The sequence below is a fragment of the Phocoena sinus genome, chromosome 5 (genome assembly GCF_008692025.1).
Source record: "Phocoena sinus isolate mPhoSin1 chromosome 5, mPhoSin1.pri, whole genome shotgun sequence".
In the NCBI taxonomy this organism is placed as follows: domain Eukaryota; kingdom Metazoa; phylum Chordata; class Mammalia; order Artiodactyla; family Phocoenidae; genus Phocoena; species Phocoena sinus.
The window spans coordinates 115,353,534-115,375,154 of record NC_045767.1 but is presented as its reverse complement, the minus strand read 5'-3'; the positions used below and the strand labels follow the sequence as shown (position 1 = coordinate 115,375,154).

The 21,621-nt window shown below is 37.8% G+C and overlaps 1 protein-coding gene across 3 annotated transcripts in view; it reads left to right on the top strand.

Annotated features, from left to right (window-relative positions):
* The window catches only part of HHIP (hedgehog interacting protein), a 94,990-nt gene extending 74,547 nt beyond the window's left edge, over nt 1–20,443 (top strand). The window contains exons 12-14 of one of the 3 annotated variants that reach the window (XM_032633423.1): nt 9,684–9,832; nt 13,608–13,736; nt 14,555–20,443. In XM_032633423.1, coding sequence (XP_032489314.1) covers nt 9,684–9,832; nt 13,608–13,736; nt 14,555–14,565 — 289 coding nt within the window. In that variant the 3' untranslated portion in view covers nt 14,566–20,443. Of the gene's footprint in view, nt 1–9,683; nt 9,833–13,607 lie in introns of all 3 variants that reach the window. The other 2 variants (XM_032633424.1, XM_032633422.1) reach the window with 2 other exon arrangements.
* The last annotated feature ends 1,178 nt before the right edge of the window (nt 20,444–21,621 follow it).

Below are 21,621 nucleotides of genomic sequence, written 5' to 3'. Positions count from 1 at the left end.
ATTATAGTTTACGTGGTAGTGCACAAGATTTTTAGCGAACTAATCCTTCCTATGCTGTCAGATACCATCTGAAATTTTAAAGATATATTGCAAAAGAATGAGATAAGATCAAAGTCAAAACTTCTAATGAGTGGATGACCATGCATACATAATATATGGTAACGGCCTAAGTGTAACTGGAATTGTATTCATATTTTACCAAGATTTGTGTGTTTCTGTATATACGCACACAAACACACTTAAACATACTCAGGTATTCCATACAAGGCTATGTAGAGCCATCGCCTATTTCAAAATATACACAAAATATTATACCATAACTTATGAAAAAATTTTCTCTAAACGACCATGCTATTTTAAAAGTCTATACTATAAATCTTCTTATGTTTATATCCTATTTTCTGAAGATGTGACATATGACCACAGCATTCAAGGGAATTTTCTGCTTTATACTAATTATAGTCTTTCTTAAATTATCAATTTTAAATGTTGAAATATCAGTTCCTAGAGTAATTGTACAGATTGCTATGAAAACTTGATTGATTTGCCACTTACAAATGGCATTTGTTAAAAAGGCATAAAATGGAGAATATGAATAATTAAAAATATTTTCTTCAAAAAGAGCCTCATTTGTTAAGAGCCTCTTAAAAGCATTTCTTTTCAATACCCATGTTTCTCCCCCACCAGGGACAGTGGTGGAAATCTGATATTATTAGACCTTCTGAATATCTTCTACTTTTATTGTGACAGTGGATCATCATCAGATGTTACAGCTCTCGAGATAAAGGCAGATTTAATCTTGCATAAAACAGCCACACAAATCTGCAAAAAGATGGTTTCTAGAGGAAGATAAACTTTTTAAAGAAAAAAAAAAAACTACCTTAGCATCATTTTTTTACTAATTCATTTTAGTTGAGCTAAAAAAAATCTGTTGCTTAAATGACTCGTTTTTGTCAACATTGACAAATGAATCAAAAGGTGTAACATCAAAATTTGTGAATTTGTCATCCTAATAGTCTTCAAAGAGAATTTAAACTGACATTTTTGTGCTATTTTAAGGGACAGAAAATCATTTCAAATTTTACTTCCCATTTAAAACATTTAGTGATATTTAAATTTTCTGCCTTCATAGAATACAAAATTAAAACACTAGTAGTCTACAGTTTTTTAAGTGGGAAAAAGATTTATTTTTTAGATGGCTTCTAAAAGAAAAATACTATATAGGCTTTAAGACTTTTGAATTATGTTGTAATCAAAGTGTTACTTAAAATGTCTATTCTCCCAGTCGCAGACATTTCTTATTTAGTGTCTAACATTTTTATCAATTATGGCTTATGAATCAAGTTTTTAAGTTAAAAAAAATTGGTTTTAGATGTAAAATTCTGAACAGAATGTTGTTCCTTCTTTATATTAGGAAGCAATGGCATTGGCTTTTTATTGTACCCTAATTTCTCAGTTTTTATTTTTCTATCCTATCAAAGTACAGTTATACAAGATTAAAACATGAGATTGAATCAGTCTGCAGGTATCTTTGGCTTGTCTCCTGTGTTCAAGATATTGTATTATGTGCTATGGAGGGAGAATATACGTGAGAATTTAGTCCTTTCCTCTAAAGAGCTTATTTTTATCTTAAAGCAGGAGATTGCACACATTACCGAAAACATGGACAATATTATCTGAGATAAATATTGCCACTTTGGGACAAAATTATGCCAGAACATTGTACATTACAAGTTGCCAGATAATGGTCCAGAAGGTGATGGGTAAAACTCACCATGAGTTGGCTTCTTGGTCCAGTCTGTTCTACCAGGGGGAACAAGGCCTCAGCCCGGCTGCTGTACAGGCAGTAAGGCGTCTTCTCAGTTGACTGTTAAAATGAGAAATAAGTGTCCGCAATGAGTTTCCCTCCCCCAGGAGACATTCCTCCAGCTTTGCATGGCTCTCTGCAGGTTTCACTCCCTCCTGAGTTCAAAGCGTCACGTCCATCACCATTTTGGTTTTGTGTGCTTCAATCTCCCCTGAGCAAATCTCTCCTCCAGCTACTGCCGACCTGCTCCCTGGGCTGCCCTCTCCCAAGGTACCAAGTTTTATTTTTGCTAGTGCTTTAGTTACGAAGTTGCATGGATCTCGAGGGGTCTGCCCCAACTCTATTTTTCCCATAAGCCTTATTTTTAGTATGCGATTTTGTAGAATACGAGATTTTTCAGGAGCAAGTCCACTGAATTAAAGTGCAAATGCCTATTTTTCTAATAATTGTAGTGGACCAGTTTCTGAATTGAGGACATTGCAAACATAATACAAGAAACACCTAAGGCAATTTAATAAAATTGGACTTCATCCTTTTTTCCCTAAAAGCAGACAACCTCATCATCCAGTTACATTCGTCATTTCTCCTAGGTTTTCCTTTTAAGGAAATACATAACTTTTCATTTCCTAATCTTCGCCTGGAAATATATAAACTGAGGTAAGCTGATAAAGTTGAATGAAGGCGATCCACACACCCTTTTAGATACTTGTGTATAGTGGTAGTGATGTTTGGATAGGGAAGATTAATAAGGCCTGAAACACAGGTGCCTAGCTCCCTTTTTCCTAAAAAGCACCAGTTGAGTAGAAAGCTGTGCTAGAAAAGAGTTCCAGATTACCTGGAATTAGCTGTATGAAAGCTATTTCATATCTTCGTCCATGTTCTGATCTTCTAAATTTGAGAATAGCAAGGTTGGCCCCATCTCGTGAGGATAAAGTTTAATATGAAATTACTGGAAAGTGTAAGTGGCTTCATTATCTGCTTTCATTCTGGTTGCATCTTTAACCATAGAACAAAATTGAGCAGGTATTTGTGAACGTTCTAATAATTTCATTAACACTAGGCGGTCCGACTCACAGCTCCACCAAGTTGCCACTACCTTTGTCCTCTTTGAGTTTAGCACCTACTCAATCCCAAACTGCCATATTAAAGCCAGTCGACACTATTTCTGAGTGAGCATGTTCTCAGCATTTAAATCACAGACCTCAAAATGAAGGCAACCTTAGTCACAGAGAAAAGAGCTGAGGCCCAGCCGCACTGTTCAGCGCATTTCAGAACACAGAAATGCAGCGGTTTGAGAAATAAGATAGAGCACTGCCTTTCCCATTCTAAATTTGAATTCTAGAAATATACAGTACAAATTTAAAATGTTTAATATGACCCATAATGTATACAAGTTCAGAGGTAGTCTTGAATTTGTTTTCTTTTCCTTCACTTTATATATGTTACTGAGGACATATGTAAAAAGATTTTTCGAAGCAGCTTACATATGATATAATGTCAAAGAAGGCATTCCTTAAGAATGAAATGAAAGCAAGTAGCTCTTAAAACGATTACTTTTTTGGTATATCTCAAATGGTACTTGAAAAATATTCTTAGGAAATGTGTGTTGCTATCTCTACAGCCACGAAGTCCTGTGAGACCGATATTTGCGTGGTTACACAGAAGCATTTTCTCTGTTCTCCAACCTGGAATAGGATTGTATTATGAATGTGTAAGACTCCTCAGAGCAAAATTGAATTTGTATGATGTATTATCGTTTTACCAGGTACTACAAAATGGTTATATGTAGTCGGAATCCAAAATTCTACTCCTCATGGGTAAACTGACCCTCAAAAGAGAACTGTCAACATGAGTAAGAAGCATTTAGTGAACACCCAAACTGAAGAAAATTATCCAGACTAAAAAAAAAAAAAGAAAAGAAAAAGTAGTTTGTATGTTGACCTTGGAGAAAGGCACTAAAATGAATAATTTAAAAGATGACATACCACTACTACACTAGTGCTCATTCCTATGCCTCAAGCTATACAAATGGGAGAAATTTCCCATTTTCTTACTTTTTTTGAGGCAAAAGTGCTGAGTGATGGTTTTAGGAACAATGAGTGGTTATGGGTTATGGCTTGTATATCGAATGCTTACCGAGTGAGGAAATCCATGAAACCACAGACTCTGTGGTGGCACAGGAAGGCTGCCCCCTCGTGTAGAGGCCGTACTCCATCCAATCACAAGACCCCAGAATATTCTGTACTTGGAAGCTCCTGACCACACTTATTCATGGCCCCATTAACCACTTTTGGCTGGGCATGGCCCTAATTAAGAAAGGGGCCTCTCGGGGCTTCCCTGGTGGCGCAGTGGTTGAGAGTCCGCCGGCCGATGCAGGGGACGCGGGTTCGTGCCCCGGTCTGGGAAGATCCCACATGCCGCGGAGCGGCTGGGCCCGTGAGCCATGGCCGCTGAGCCTGCGCGTCCGGAGCCTGTGCTCCGCAGCGGGAGAGGCCACAACAGTGAGAGGCCCGCGTACCGCAGAAAAAAGAAAGGGGCCTCTCAGACTTGAACCTGCACGTGAGTCACTTGTCAAACTGACCGAAGTGCAGATTCTGATTCTGTACGTCTGGGGGGAGCCTGAGAGTCTGCATTTCAGACGACCTCCTGCTGGGGCTGCTGCTCTGGGACCACACTGAGTGATGAGGATTTGGATTTATCAGTTTTTCCTACCTCATGACAATAGGAAAAAGCATGGAAGAAAAATCGTTTTGCAAAGGTTACAGTTGCAAGGGAACACTTTTCCATGTGTCCCAGTGTGACTATGGATAAAGGAATAAGGGAATTCCCTGGTGGTGCAGTGGTTAGGACTGCAAGCTCTCACTGCTGAGGGCCTGGGTTCAATCCCTGATCAGGGAACTAAGATCCCACAAGACAAAAAAAAAAAAAAAAAAAAAAAGAATAAGACAGTTCTTACATCACGTCCTTAATCACCTCAAGCAGACTGTTGCCTATGAGAAGCTATAGAATTAGCACATCTTCTGAAATTTCCAATGAGTCAGGATTTTTATAAGAGTATTACTAAAAAAAAAAAAGTATTACTCATGATCGATGTACCTTGTTTTACAATAACATACATTTAAAATCTGAACCCCTAACAAAAATTTCAGAATGAACCCCTTTACTTTTCATAAAGGACACAACAGATCGAGTTCTGTAACACTCACTCTAAGGATCAGGCCTGCTAAGACAGAATTTATCCCTGTGCTTCCACGCAAATGCACAGAAGACTTCTCATTTATTGACTGATTCATTCACTTATGAAGTATCATAAAATTAAAACCATTCTTTAATCCCACTACCCAGAGACATTCGCTGTTGGCCTTAGCTGTTCACAAAAAGTCATCACAGTATAATGTGTGTTATAAATTATCAGGCTTCTCAACTTCCTCCTTTATTTCAAGAAAGTATCTAAAGCTTTATGCTACTACACAGAACCAGCCAACGTAGGTTTCTAAGAGAATGTCTTATGTTTCTGAAAACAATGCTTATACGTTAAAAAATGTTGGGCAGTTTTCTATACTATCCCTTTAGTGCTTCATTATTTGTCATGTGTAAAGGGGTTAGAAAATGTGTTTTTCTAATTTAAATTAAGTTTGAGAACTATGGAGATAACTGTCAACAAATGGGCACCATATATTCTTTATTAAAAATCTGAATATCCTCTTGGGTAAGTTTTCTATCTTGAAAGCTATCTCAGACTTCATTCAGTAGACCTAAGAGTCCAAAAGTTTAAAAAGTAATTGTTTAAAAGGAGAGCAAGACCATTTAAGTAATTTTTATTAGGCCTACATTAAGATGCTCAATTTCCCAGTGTAATAAAAATAAGAATGAAAAATGAGTTCATCTATCACAAGTATATACCCTAGATTTTTGTTGAGATCCCATCTAGGTGTGTATATGTAGTAATTAGGAATATACAAGATGGTTTATTTCAAGGTGACAATAATAATAAAGTTCAAATTTACTTGTTTTATTCCCTTTTCTTTCTCCTCATTCCATGTAAAGGAACCTTACTCTTTTCAATGGAAAGAAGAAATGTCCCTAGAACAAAGAATGAGTGGAGAGGAAAGAGATGGTTGGGATCACCAAAAATCTTTGTCAAACTTTAACAAATGTATTACTAGAAAAATGAATGTTCATATGTTGACTTAATTCCCAGCTGGAGGAGAAAAGTAATCCCATCTCTTTATGTCATGCTTACTTCTTAGCCTGTTGTTTATTTATTATGATTATAATTAGTGTAAAAATGCTTTATTTAAAATGAATTTAACTATGCCTTGGAAGAATTTTGTAATACAATATTACAAATTTGTAATTTGTAATTACAAATACTTGTAATTAATACAAGTTAATTTAGCCAATAGAGAGAAATACAGTGAGTGTTTTTAGTTTTATGCTTATGATATAAAAGTATAGTGATTCGATTTTAATGATATCCCTCCCCTAAAGAGTCCATATATTCCTAATATCGTCACTCAGTAGCATTTTAAAGAAACAAACACCCTTTTAAAATGCCACTCGTTTCATTCATTCAGCAGATTTTTAAGAAGGATCTTCCATGTGCTGTACACTCTTCTGGGTCTTGGAAAGACACAAGAGAAGAGAGGGGAATATTTGTCTTCATGGAATTTATATTCCAGATTTGAAAAAAGTTTCTACTATATGCATTCAATTCAATAAACATTTATCGAATGCCTATGGTATTTTCCTACCTCCTATGACTATAAGTAGTTGAGATAAAATACTTTGGTAGCTTAAATATCATCTTTCTATAACATCCCTCAATCCTAAATTACTTGCACCTTCGTCTGTATTCCTGTCAATCATAGCAAAGATCATACTGTCTTATACTTTTGTGTTTGCTTGTCTGTCTTCTCCACAGTGGTCTCCAAGAAGATTAGGACCCCGTTTTTTTTCTGTCTTATCCCCATGAAGAGCACAGTACCTGTCAGAGTCAATGACTAGACTTGAAGAGGATTGAATATATAGTTTTTGCCCTCAGAAAGCTTTTATTTCAATGGGGAAGGGAAAGGGGAAATAAGATTACTCATTCCTTAAGAGAAGTGAAGTCCTATAGGTGATGGGCTATGTTTTATGTACATTTTCATGTTCAAGGCTCCCCAATAGAATAACAGAGACAGAGAGAGGATCTATTTAACATGCTAAGTGAGGAATGTTGGTTGTCAACTTCATAAAAGAAAAAATAAATATTTTCCTAGGTAATTAAATAAAAATTTAAGGGCATCGTAAGGTTTATATATGACAGCCACACAGTTTTATATAAGCTAAACAAGCCCAAGCATGAAGCAGTCACATCCACCGATAGATAAGCGTCTGCTCAACCCTAGGCAAAAAAAACAACTTAGAATTCCCTCCATAATCTGAGTTTCCACACATTTGAATGTTTGGTGAAAATCAGACAAAGTGCCTAATTGGAGGATCATCCAGAAAAAAGGATCAGATACCCTGCCCTGAAGAACTGAACTTCCACAGAGAATCTCTATTCATCATACCCCCTTATCCGTTCCCAGTGCACATGAATCAATGTCCCTACACTTTGCCTCAAACAGGCAACACCTTCCGGTGGTAGTTGTTTGATCGAAGTCACCTACGTTCTTAGTCCACATGGTGTCTTCTCCTCTTTAGATTCATCTGCTCAGGCATGAACCATATCATCAAGTAGCATGTGAGCTATGTGCCTGCCTTTTTTGCATTGCATATAACACGTAACATATCCTTGACACACTTTGCTTCCGGGCCTCTTTTCTTGAATGAATCAGAAAGAGCGTGAACGAGTGAGTAACAAATAGAATTGGGTAAACAGAATCTCAGTTACCTGTAAAATGGAAACAATACCTGTTTACCGATTATCACTCAGTAAATGGTGGTGGCCTGTGACTCAGAAGAGCATCATGGCTACCGAGAAACTGCTCTCCTGATGGTCACAAATGCCACCGTCGTCTCACAAACAAAATAAGAATTTTATATGAGGAAGAAGTAGGCAGACGGGCTATTCAACAATAAGAAGGCCAAGGTAATACCCTCACTTTCCTTGGCATATCTGTTGAACATCTTCACCTTATCACACTCTACCATTACTCTCAGAAAGACTCCCTTGGGGGCACATAGGAGCTACTTGATGGTGTGTTCTGAGTGAAAATATGGAATGCCTTAAGTACCTTTCACATAAGCTGACCATTTCTAGATTTAAATAAGAGGTTGAATAGATTTAAGGGAGTTTTCTGAATTGTCACGTTAGCTGCAAAACAATACTTTTATTTCTTTCAGTTTTTATCTTATATTGGAGTATGGTTGATCAACAATATACGTTAGTTTCGGGTGTACAGCAAAGTGATTCAGTTATGCATATACGTGTATCTATTTTTTTTCAAATTCTTTTCCCATTTAGGTTATCACAGAATATTGAGCAGAGTTCCCTGTGCTATACAGTAGGTCCTTGTTGGTTATCTATTTCAAATATCATAGTGTGTACATGTCAATCCCAAACAATGCTTTCAACAGAGAATGGGATCTTATTGGAGAGAGGAACTAAAGAAGTCATTAGATATTTTAAATATGGTTTTGAGTCATTGTAGAAACAGCCTGAGGCCAAGCTCCAAATTATTATCACTGTTCATATTGCTACAGGGGCATAACAAGATAACCTGTCTCAAGAAAACTGAGTCTGCAGGGCCTAATTATTTGCTTCTCTCGGAAAGCTATATCATTCACCTCTGTGGTCGTTCTGACCTATAATTATCACCTTCTTTGTTATGGTACTTAAGGACTCCAACTGATTTGCCCATCCTCCTGGTGGTGATTTGACTGGTGATGAAGTGTTTACTTACATTCCTTCACTGAAAAGAGCTTTCTCACCACACTGAGGCACAGGTAGCAGTGACTGATAGCAAAGTACCACTGCACATTTTTCCCCAAAGATTAGGTAATGAGCAGGTGTGATCATGATTCCAGCGTGAAACAACTTGAAAGACACCCTCTTATTCAAAAACCAAGCAGGCATCTTGGTCCCTCTCTAAATGATGGCAATTGTAGAGCAATTAAAACAAAGTCTATGACTTTTAACATGACAGATAAGATGTTTTTGTTTGCTACTATTAGCATTCTTTTTCTTCATAGCGGGACAAAATCAAATTATAAAAATATATATGTACGTATATACATGTATGTATATAAAATCTCTCTATGTAGATCATTCTTTGCATAAAGAGTTTAAACTTTGAGTCAGTAGTAAACACACATATGTGTTATGACGTCCTTTTAAGAACAGTCATTCTGGAAAAAGTATTTCAAAAGAAATGTAAAAATGAAATAAAAAATGATTCCCAAGTTTTTTAGGCTACAACTGTTCATTCTGATGAATGCCTTCAGCCTCGTGATGTTGCCAAATATGCCAATAACAAGTGAAACCTATCTCAGGTGCTAGTCCTAAAAACTTTTGGCGTTTTGAGGGAAAAAAAAAAAAGCTTTGAAATATCTATTCATCTTTATTTTTTAAATTGTAATTGCTAGGAATTCTTAGCTACCAAAATATTGATGTAACGTAATTACATTTTTAATCAATGAATTTTGATCATGATAAAGTTTCTTACCATGTTTGATTTGTTCCTTTTGGTTCAAAACTGATTAGTTTGTTTCCTCATGGGTGTGTATTTTCTCCTCTTAGAAAGTTGTCGACCTTTCTGTCTGAGTAGCGTAAAAGAAAGGTCTCTTTGGAAAGCAAGAGACGTGCTCTGCAAGCTACGAAATCACTAGATTTCATTCCAATATTGATTTGCAACCGAAATGCACTTTTGACGGTTGTCTTTTGATGCAGACCTCTGATGCCTGAGGAATGCAGGGCCACGGTCCAGCCTGCCCAGACCCTGACCTCTGAGTGCTGCCGGCTCTGTCGGAACGGCTACTGCGCGCCCACTGGAAAGTGCTGCTGCAGTCCCGGATGGGAAGGAGACTGGTGTAGAGTCGGTTAGTTTTCCTTCTGTTCTGGGGAGTTCGGGCCTGCAAGAACTTAACGTTAGTTACTTCCTCTAGAATGACCTAGTGTTCAAAACTGTAGCCGTTTACGATAGCAATGCTCAGTCTGTTTCTGAACTTGCACCTGAAATCGTTGCCATTTTCCTAATGGAAACAGTTCACGTATATAAGTTAATCATAAACATCATCGAGTTCTTTCGCAAAGTCACACATGAAAACAGCCCAACTAGATCATCCCTGTGGACTCTCAGTCCTGGGTTTGAACTTTCACACCAGCCAATGACCTGGTGCTTGCAAAGCCCCTCTCTGAGTGCCAGCATTTTCCAGACACTCCGTAAAGGCCCTCCCTAAATTTGCTGCTTGCTTTCTTGCCGCAGCGTGCTAAAAACAGGGGTTTTCAGTGGGTGTTTTTATAGAAAAGGGGAAAATGCAGTTATCTAGAGGCATATAATGAGATTTTTCCATTCTTTTTGCCACTGCCTTGTGGACCATCAGGTGGGTGTGCAGCTGCTCAGAGAGCAAGAGATTCATTCCAAGGTTATTCTATCCTTTAACTTGCGACTTCCGCAGATACATATAATCGCGTTTAAATTCTACTTGGTGTGAAGTAAGACAATTAGATTAATTTAGGTACCTAGAGTTTAAGATGTGTATACTGAAAGTATGTTTTCAACAACCGGCATATACATATTACTTGCAAAAGATTTTGATCTCTGCTATTTCAAATATTAAAGTATCTCTTGCCAAAGAAAATTCAAGTCCCATATTAATATTTAACAGTATCCTTAATTCATAAATGCCTTCTTTCTTTACTCTAAACATGTATTTGTTTCAAAAGATTACAACCATACCTCGTTTACCTCAAATAAAGTAGACATTTAAAGTCACAGAGACAGTATCCATTTTAAGCTTAAATTGCTTCAGCGCTAATAATATTACGTGATTGATTGATATCATGGTTACATATCTAGGAAAAAGCTATCATAACGGAAACTCAATAGAAATTAAGTAATTACATTATTTTTTTAAAATGCTTACATTCTATTGACCCATTTTTCATTAGTTGGCCAAAAAATGAGAATCAGTGTTTAAATGCAATAATATTCTAATTCCTGATGATATATCTTCCTTCTGCTTCCTTCTATGCTTGACAATATCTACTCTCTCTGCTTTTACGGGGTGTCCATTCTGTCTTATTCCTTACGTATATTTTGTCTAACCTTTTAAGTCACCTCAAGTCATCAGATAACAAATATTTATTGAGTGCCTGCTAGTAAAGTACGTTAAACTGAGGGTAAACATAATTTTGAATCTAGGCAGCTTAATACATACCATAATAGATATTAATAATGATATATGATATAAATGAAAGTTTATAAGCAGGGGTCCCCACCCTCCGGGCCACAGACTGGTACCGGTACCGGTCTGTGGCCTGTTAGGAACCAGGCCACACAGTAGGAGGTGAGCGGCGGGTGAGCGAGAGACGCTTCATCTGTGTTTACAGCCGCTCCCCATCGCTCGTATTACCGCCTGAGCTCCACCTCCTGTCAGATCAGCGGCGGCATTAGATTCACGTAGGAGCGTGAACCCTACTGTGAACCGTACATGCGAGGGATGTAGGTTGCACGCACCTTATGAGGATCTAATGCCTGGTGATCTGAGGTGGGGCTGAGGGGGTGATGCTAGCGCTGGGGAGCGGCTGCAAATACAGATTATCATCAGCAGAGAGGTTTGACTGCACAGAGACCATAATAAATCAATTGCTTGCAGACTCATATCAAAACGCTATCAGTGGGCTTCCCTGGTGGCGCAGTGGTTGAGAGTCTGCCTGCCGATGCAGGGGACGCGGGTTCGTGCCCCGGTCCGGGAGGATCCCACGTGCCGCGGAGCGGCTGGGCCCGTGAGCCACGGCCGCTGAGCCTGCGCGTCCGGAGCCTGTGCTCCACAACGGGAGAGGCCACAGCAGTGAGAGGCCCGCGTACCGAAAAAAAAAAAAAACCCTATCAGTGAGTGGCAAGTGAAAACAAGCCCAGGGCTCCCACTGATTCTGCATTAGGGTGAGTTGTATAATTATTTCATCATGTATTACAATGTAATAATAATAGAAATAAAGTGCACAATAGATGTAAGGCACTTGAATCATCCCCAAACCATCCCCCCTCCCCCGACCCCCGGTCTGTGGAAAAATTGCCTTCCATGAAACCGGTCCCTGGTGCCAAAAAGGTTGGGACGGCTGTCATAAAGTACTTTAATCTTTCCACTAAATCAAGTGAATACTTTGAATATATAAGAGAAATCAGAACCGTTTTATTAAAGTAATATATTTGTGGTATTTTTGACCCAAGTAAGAACTTTTGACCCAAGTAAGAACTTTATTCACATACTCACAGAGTTTGCTCATCTCCCACAAATTTAAAAGACTATTTTGGTCTATTTTCTCCCTGTTCTTTCTTTCCCATATATCAGCCACAGACCCCTGGATTTTGATTAACGCCCTGGAAAAGGTTAAAATAACTCTGTCCCGTAAAAGTATAAGGACATGTATTCAAGGAATTTGATTCTGTCTACAGTGGCTGCACACCTCAGATTCATCCTATCAGTAAGAGACAATTAAGTTATATACCCAATTTTATGCTCCATCTCATTTTAGCAATAAATCTTTACATTCCCTACCTATATTATAGTGGTAAACATTCTTTTCTGAAGCAATCCTGCTCTGTAGAGCAGCCCTGTAAAGGATTGCTCAGAACGTCTTTCTCTGGGCAACTGCACTGACCCCAAGAAGGGGCTTCAGGGTGTAATCAGAAAGGGGCATATGCACTACACCCCCTGGGAACAAGGAAAGGGAGGAATCCAAGGGAATCCACGTGGTGGATCCTCCCTCCAACCAAAATCAAAAACTGACCATTTCTTTTCTTTTTTTTTAAACTCTAGTGGTTTTTTTTTTAATTAATTAATTTACATATTTATTTTTGGCTGCATTGGATCTTCGCTGCTGCAGGAGGGCCCTCTCCAGTTGCGGCAAGCGGGGGTCACTCCCTGCCGCGGTGCACAGGCCTCCCATCTCGGTGGCCTCTCCCGTTGCGGAGCACAGGCTTCAGGAACGCAGGCCTCAGCAGTTGTGGCACGTGGGCTTAGCAGCTGTGGCTCGCAGGCTCCAGAGTGCAGGCTCAGCAGCCGTGGCGCACGGGCCCAGCTGCTCCGCAGCATGTGGGATCCTCCCGGACCAGGGCTCGAACCCATGCCCCCTGCATTGGCAGGCGGATTCTTAACCACTGCACCACAAGGGAAGCCCAAAAAACTGCCCATTTCTTGATGTTACATTGGTGATGCTCCAGCCGCTGGGCCTTTCTCTCCGGCCGCGCCCTTCCCACTGTGAGGTCCTACCCCAGAGGGACGGAAACAGAGCGGTACTTGGCAGGCCCTGTGTTGGAGATGCCCTAGGGAGGCAGAGGTTTTAAAGAACTGAAATCCTCGTTTTACATAAAGTCAGTTCTGCAAGGGATTGAAATTGTTTCCCATGATCTGGAGGATCCGCTTCTCTCGAAATGTCTCCCACTGTCTGTTGTGTTCTGGCCCCCAAATAACTAGAAGTCTGAAAGCCTTCTTCCTTTGTACTTATTAACTTTGGGATCATTTTGGGACTGGCTTCCCCCTCCTTTCCCTCCGTTCCCTCACTCGTCAGATATTTATTGGCCTCATACTTGGTGCTGTTTCCGACTTACAGAATGGAGTGTGATTTTATTGCTCTTTTTTTTTCTCCCAGCGAAATGTGAGCCAGCGTGTCGCCACGGCGGTGTCTGTGTTAGACCCAACAAGTGCCTCTGTAAAAAAGGATATCTTGGTCCTCAGTGTGAACAAGTGGACAGAAACCTCCGCAGAGAGACCAGGGCAGGTATTCTTGATCAGATCATTGACATGACATCTTATTTGCTGGATCTAACAAGTTACATTGTATAGTTTCTGGGACTGTTTGACTATTCCTTTCCGATGGGCATTTATTTTTTATCCTGTCATTAAAAAGAACGACTGTTATCCTGCTACACACTCCTGTGATTTCATTTTCTTTGATTAATTTAAAAGTCATTTCCAGAAATGTGCAGACCCTGTGTGTGTATATAGGCACGTTTGTTCACATATGCACATACGCACACACACTCACAACCCCCGTGAGTGTGGTTGTGTAACAGATGGGTTTTTTAAATATATATTTCCTTGTGCGGAGTAATTTCCCCAGAAATTCCATTGTAAATTGATAACAGAATTTTTATGTCACCAGAAGAGATTATTTGCCTTCCCAGGAATTTTCTGTCTGTAATCACTAAAGTCAACTTCAATGGAGTTTTAAAACATTACTGTGCAATCTGATGGATTGAATTTTAAAAGGCCATATTTTTATATTAAAGGACTATAATATGAGAGAATGTTTCAGAGCTCCCTGATGAATCTCTAAGAGGGCAACTTGATATAAAATTGTAATCTTCATTTTTATCAATGTATCCAATTGCAGAATGTTAACGCACTTACCTTTTTATTGGCAGAGAAATCTGGTTACTCTAGCTTAATTTCAAGATTGTTTTCAAATTAAATCATAATGGCAAAGTCTAAAACCAATCTTCCTAAAAGGTCTGCTTTTATTGTATAGTTTATTTAACAATAGGCACTGGGTTTGTGTTACATATTTATATTTTTTATTTTATTTTTATAATATAGACATCACCTAGATGAAACACCTTTACCCTGTCCTGTAAAATACTAAAGTTACATTTTTCACCAACTTAATTGGAAAGAAGGGGAGTGAGAAAGCAAACAGTCTTTAATGTGCTGAGGATCTAATCTAGCAATGTATCCTTGTGCCAACATGTAATCATTACCGACGGATGAAAAAGCAAGAAAACAGCCACTCCTTATAAAATTGCAGCATTAAACATTTGTAAAGTGCTTTTCACCATAGCAAGACTGTCAGAGTATATGTGACGAGAATGTTGCAGGTTTCACACTGATCGCCTCACTGGAAAAGAGTTCACTCGTTTTTAACAAATCTTGCCTGTGTAAGCTGTCACTTGTACAAATTTTTAATATGATCATTCTTGCCAAATATGACTTTTAATGTATACGTTCCTTCGGAACTCAGTGAAAATCCTCTCTGGTTCATTTATGAATAAATTTCCTGTAAATGTTCTGTTCGGGTTTTTCAAGAAATGCCACGTTCTAACTTAAACTGCAAAAAGTCTGGTACACGTTTTTCTTCATGGTTTTTGAGACAATCCTGCCACGTTTGGATTATAACAAAATTATCAGGCCTCTTTGCCCCACTGAGAAAACATCGACTCATGACATGTGGGCACCTACTATAGGTTGCCCTTCTCTAAACATCTGCTCCTCCAGAATCTAAACTGTAGAGTAGGACAGATTATACAGCACAGACTGACTTCCCAAACCCGCTCCTTACCTTTATGAAAAGGAGCCTCAATTTCAAAAAGAAACAAAATCTTGTAACTAATATTTGTCTATTGTTTTAAAGTGAGAGATCTGCAAATAAAGCACAGTGAGAAACCACAACATAGAAAGGTTGGTTAAGTACTCTGCTCTTGTCTTCCATATATGATTACTTAAGTTTCAAGTGGCCTCATGCCCAATGGAAATGGGTTGACAAATCTTGGTGCAGTGCTTAGTGAACAACAGCCTGCATTAAAAAGTGCATGCATAATTTTGCACAATTTAGATTTCAATTGACAGTCTATTCAAAGAAGTCTCAGGATTAAATGAGCATGGAGACCAAATTGCCCTCTTACCCCAGAAAAGGGGTGGTCCCTTCTAGTCACACGAACACTTCATTGGCCCAACAGTGTGACAAATCTTGCAGTGAACCCTGTACTAGCCCACATCTGTAGGTTAATAGCAGTCTTTTGTCCTCTTTGCTTTCTCTTCGTAGCCCTTTTACTGAATTCCATCACAGAAAGTTTTACAATTAAAAAAAAAAATGTCCTGACAACCATTTTTGTAAATGGACCTTAACCATCTCATCGTCTCTTATTCAACGTGGGTGACATTCACAAAATGTGAACTACTTGTGAGGGAGCCAGCTGTCTAAATCTGTCAAATTGTGCAGTTTTATTACACATTCTCCTGTACATAGTTTCACTGAAAACAATAAGGATACTGCTATATATTCAGCCAAATCTGAAAACGCCCAGCATTTCTTCTTACGTCTTTAATCTTTCCATCTTTTCCAAAAGAATCTTTCCAAAAGAAATGGCGTTCTATCGCCATTTGTTCTTCTATTTAAAAATATCTAGATTAAACTGATCAGACCCAGCTATTTTATACAGCCCTTTCACAAGTGAAAGAGTTTCAAATGACTTAGAAAAACATATGTACCCCAGGTATCATTGCCCTTTCTATTGTGAGTCATTAGAATAACAGATCAAAATCTTTGAAAAAGAAAATCACAAGATCCAGGGATATTAGACCCCCAGCAAAGACAGTCATTGGAGTCATTTCTCTCTGTTCTTAGAAGTAAATAGCAATGGCTAATTAATAGCTACCTTTTAAAATCTCAGTGGTCATTTCAAAACATCTTTTGACCTTTCCTTTCAAGTAGATTTTTAAAATATGTGACTGGAGAACGATCTTAAATAATTCATGATGAGAGGCAAGTAAGAATTGGTTAAAAAGTATGAGCTAGGGAAAAATGATTGTTTCATCACACGAATGGTAACATCTACTCGGTTCAAAGAGCACATAATCAAAATGGAAGAAAACGTCCTTGGTGTGGATACAAATGTGTGAGATAAAGATAAAATAAAGAAACAGAAAAATGTAGATTATTATCCCTTTTTCCATTCTAGAGCTTAAGCTTTGGGTATCAATTTAATGTGAAAGGCTGTTACGGTAGTTATAAAGAGTTGGGAAAAAACTTTCTGCCACTGCTTCTGCCAAACTCTTGTTCTGATTAATAGAACTTCGTTTTCTTGCTAGTTATTTAAGGTAATGAGAAGATAACTGAATAGGCACATCATTAAAGTGGAAAGAAGGGAAGATTTAAGAAACTTGAGTGATGATAAAAAGTGCTTCCATTCATACCTTTCTTCTTGGAATTTCCTTTCAATGTGGCTATTGTAAAATATATCTTTTATTTTATCACAAAGAACACTCAGAAGTTTTCTCAGGTTAACAGACTATCTCGTAAAGAAAGAGCAAAGAAACCTACCTACACATGCAACATATACATACAACCTAAATAGAAAACCATTCTCTTTTTCATTTACATACTTCAGAGCAGTCACTTCTTCTCTATTTATTTCTTTGAAAATAATTACATGATAATGTACTAATAATTTTTAACATTTTTGTGATGTCGTTTTTATCTCCAAATCATAAACTATACAAGAAGCTTACTAGGTTTAGGACTTAAGGTTAGATGCTACATCTAGGGACTTTTAAAGAACACATTAATTTAAACTTTTATTAGTCTAACTTTTTTAGCTTGGAAACATAAAAGAGAAACCAAACCTACATTTTTAAGAGGAAACTAAGGTGTATCATAGGCATTTGTAGTTGGCTGATCAATAAGTTAGAGTTTCTGGATGTCTCTATAGAACGTTATCTGAGATATCTATCTTTCTTTTTCTCTGTTTCTCTGTCTTTTTGCCTCCCCACCCCCATGTACCCCTCTTCCTCTTAACAGCTCTCTTCTCTATTTCTATTGGTTCTGACTAAACAGACATGTCTTCAGTACACCCATCATAAAGATACCCTGGGGCAGGTTGCTATTGATTTTGCTGGCTATGATCTTTTCTTTATTTTCCTGAAAACACCTTCTCCTAGTACCACATTTGCTCAGATGCTATAACATAAAGAACAGTACACAAATATGAACATACTAGACTGACCTATTAATATCGCTGAAAGAAGTAACAAAAAGCGTAAATGACTCCCAGCCTGGATGTCCCAGCTCAGCTGGGGTTCCATCTTGGATGCTGAAAAGAATATCCCCAGTCAAGAGCGCAAGTTAACAGTAGGGAAAGTTAGTAGCTATTTCCTATTCAAGCAACCACCATCTCAGTGGAGTCTATTTTAAATAAGATTATCTGAAATTGATGAGGAAAAAATAAGTAGTTCCTCAATGGAAACTTCAGAATCTTCTTTCCCCACCCTTGAGCCTTGAACTTGCAGAGAACTCAGACCAAAGTTCCATGCCCAGAAAATGTACCTATTTCTTTATGACCCACAGGAAGTTAGTGGGCCTGTTACTGTGACTACTGGCAATACGTTTAGAAAGTTCTCCATTAGAATATCCTAAAGAAACAGATGTTTGCTCTCTTACTTTCTTTCTCGTCATCACACCAACACAAATCCATCATACCTCTAATAATATGATGACAAAGAAAGTGGGAAACCTAAGAATAGAAGCATTTTGATATTAAAAACAAAACCGTAATACCTGCCAAACACTAGTCCTAGCCAACTTCAACACTTCTTTCCCTTAAATAGCTACTCATATATAAGTTTTGAAAATTGTCTTAAAATAACTATTTCAGGGAGTATGATGTACTCATGAGAGTGTAAGAAGGTGTTGTATTGTTTTCTTCTAATCATAGTTGTTGTTTCCCTCGAGGCTATGAAGAGATTTACTCACTTATCAGGTTAGCTCTTTTCTTCAATTCTTCATTAAGTGAGAGCCCAAGATACACCCATCATTTACCTTGCTTTCGTTTAGGTCATCTATAAGTTGGTTGAAAAATAAATAAAAAATAAATAATGATCCCTTGTATTAACATAAAGCCTTAGGCCTAAATCTTATCACTGCTTTTTTAAACCAGAATACAGAGAGACGTACCGGAAAAAAAAAAAAAAGGTACCAACTCAACATGAATTCTAAAGTTACATCTCATGTATATCACAAACACAGACCTCACATTTCAGTCAGGATTTTTTTTTTGCATATGTAGATTCTGTATTACTTAAAATACATGTATACATATGTAAGCAAATTAACAAACATGTTTGGTGAGTTATCTCAATTGACTATAATCTTTTAAGTTAAAAAAACATTTTTAGCACATAGGATAGAAAAAATGGAACATAACAGTGATGGGAAATTCATAATGGCTAAATAGAAAATACACTTCGTCTTCACAGTTAGAAACTAATTGTTGTACGTTTCCCTTTGCACTAAAAAATAACTAGCCAAAAGTTTCCATTCACATGAACACCGTGTGATCAGATTTGGTAGTCTGTGCCCCAAATGGACGTTGGATATTTCTTTACTTCATGTTCTTAAAATCAGAACATGATTTTCATAGAATAAATTAGGAGTTCATGTACTGTAGAACCCAATACTATTAACACATTAATACATTCTGTTCATAATACTATTATTGAGAAATCGAATTGACAACCTTATAAGATATCAGGTATTTCCCACATCTCATTATATTCATAGGACATTTTTGGACGTGCATCTCACCAAGAACCATGTGGTAACAAGATAAATGATACTGAGGTACTAAGGAATTTTTGGAGCTTAATTCGCTAAAGACTATTTAAAAGAAACCCATCTAATTAAAATGAAAAAATTATCAAATCATTATAATTAAGAAGCAGAAAACAAATCAGCACAGAAACCCCTGTGTCTTTCCTGGCTTTATCTGTGATTAATTTTATCCAGTTTTAAAGTATGGTTAACTTTTTCATTCTTCTAACACGTTTTGCTTTTCCTAGTTGCTCATTTTCCTTTAGATTGTTGACAGTTTGGGCAATTTGTCCGTAACCTTATTCACAGAGGATACCTTGCTGGGATTTCTATTAATAAGAAGCACAAGTAATTAAAGCAGGTACACGTTTAAGGGAGCAGAGTTAATGTATGTACTAGTTGGAATTTCTGTAAATGTTCTTCTGAAAAGTAACATGCAAAGTCATTGGCTCAGATAATCCTTCTAAATTTGAATTAATCTGACTTACTTAACCAAGTTATTATAATATTCATTACTCTTTGCTTGATCTATTATTCAGCCATCCATCCATTCAATAATTCAACAAAGGTTTATTGAAGTGCCCAGCATGGTTATGTACTATGGAAAAGGCAAGGATGTTTATAATGGGGGATTGTGAGCCCCATGGGTATGATGAACACATTTGAAGCAAAAGATAATAATCACACCCATCCAGCTCCACTTGTTTAACATCAAAATCCAGCAATAACAGTACAGATGGCCTAAAGTACATCTGTGTGTATCTGTATGTGTGCACACACCCATGTATATATATTTATCTATCTGTACAAACACTACATATGTATACACACTATCTATGTAATATATAATATATGTATAATGCATATAAATTCTAACAAGTGTATTTGTGTTATCTTTAAAATAGAACAATTGTATCTTGAAGTGATAAATGCAGAGAATTGGTTTTTATTGTTGATCTGTGGATTTAATGATTTTTAGGTGAAAAGGATGTTTAAGTGTATAATTTCTTTTCTTAATTTAATATATTTATGTAAATGCATGCCTGAAATTTGGTTAGATTGGCTGTGTTTTGTGTCCTTTAACATGATCAAATGTATTAAACTTTATCTTATGACCTGATGTACATGTGCTATTTAAAAATTTTTTTTATTTTGGAATTTTTTAAAGTTTTCCCTAAGTATCCATACTGACTATATAAACACTAATTTTTAAATATTCCGTACCCAAACTACTTGTTCAAAATATTCTTGCCTTTTGTCATTTTTCATGTTCTAATTTTTAAATTTACTCCCCAAAATACAGGCCAACGTTAAGGGTCAGTTTCACTGTGTACAAATATTGACTTAAATTTATTCTAAGCTGTAAATGACTTAAATCTGATCCTTTCAAGTAAGTAAGAATTAACAAGTGAAGAATGCAAAAGAGCGGTTGAGAGTCCTAAGTGCCCACATTGAAGGAAAGAAGCACGTAGAAGGGGATAGACATGAAAAAAGTGATTGCAGATACCATACAACCTGGCTGACCTTGCCATTTTTCTTCCAGTTAACTGTATCGAGAGTATTTGTACAAGGTCAGCCATGCTGTTTTGAACATGAATTTTAAATCTGCCAACATTCTTTAGAAAAGCAAAACGCTTTCATCTAGATCTCCTTCCTTCCTGAACAAATACGTCTCTTTGACTCATTGAGAGGAAAAGCTGTTTCCCTAGAAGAGATGATTGTTCTAAGAGAATAAAACGTGTTACAGATGCTTATTCAGAGTCCCTAAACTCAGGTTACTCTCTGGAGTGTTAAGTTAGGCAAAGTGACACCATGAAAAGTGTCCCTGGGGCTTCTCTGGTGGCGCAGTGGTTGAGAGTCCGCCTGCCGATGCAGGGGACACGGGTTCCTGCCCCGGTCCAGGAAGATCCCACATGCCGCGGTGCGCCTGGGCCCGTGAGCCATGGCCGCTGAGCCTGCGCGTCCGGAGCCTGTGCTCCGCAACGGGAGAGGCCACAACAGTGAGAGGTCTGCGTACCACAAAAAAAAAGTGTCCCTTAGCACATTCCTCAATGGCCCAGGAAGCACCAAAGGTCTCTTTCCCTCAGCGACTGCCTTTCCAGTTCTGAGACTCTGTCCCTGTGGTTTAGCCCTTAATCACAATCTGTTTTCTGTGCGTGTCTAGTCTCTCCGACCAGATTATAAATCTCCTGAGGACATACCTTCTGCTTAGAATCCCTGACAGGTCTAGAGCAGCTCCTGCCTACTTGCCATAAGGAAAATAATAATATGTATATAACAGCCTAGAGATGGAAGTGTTTTT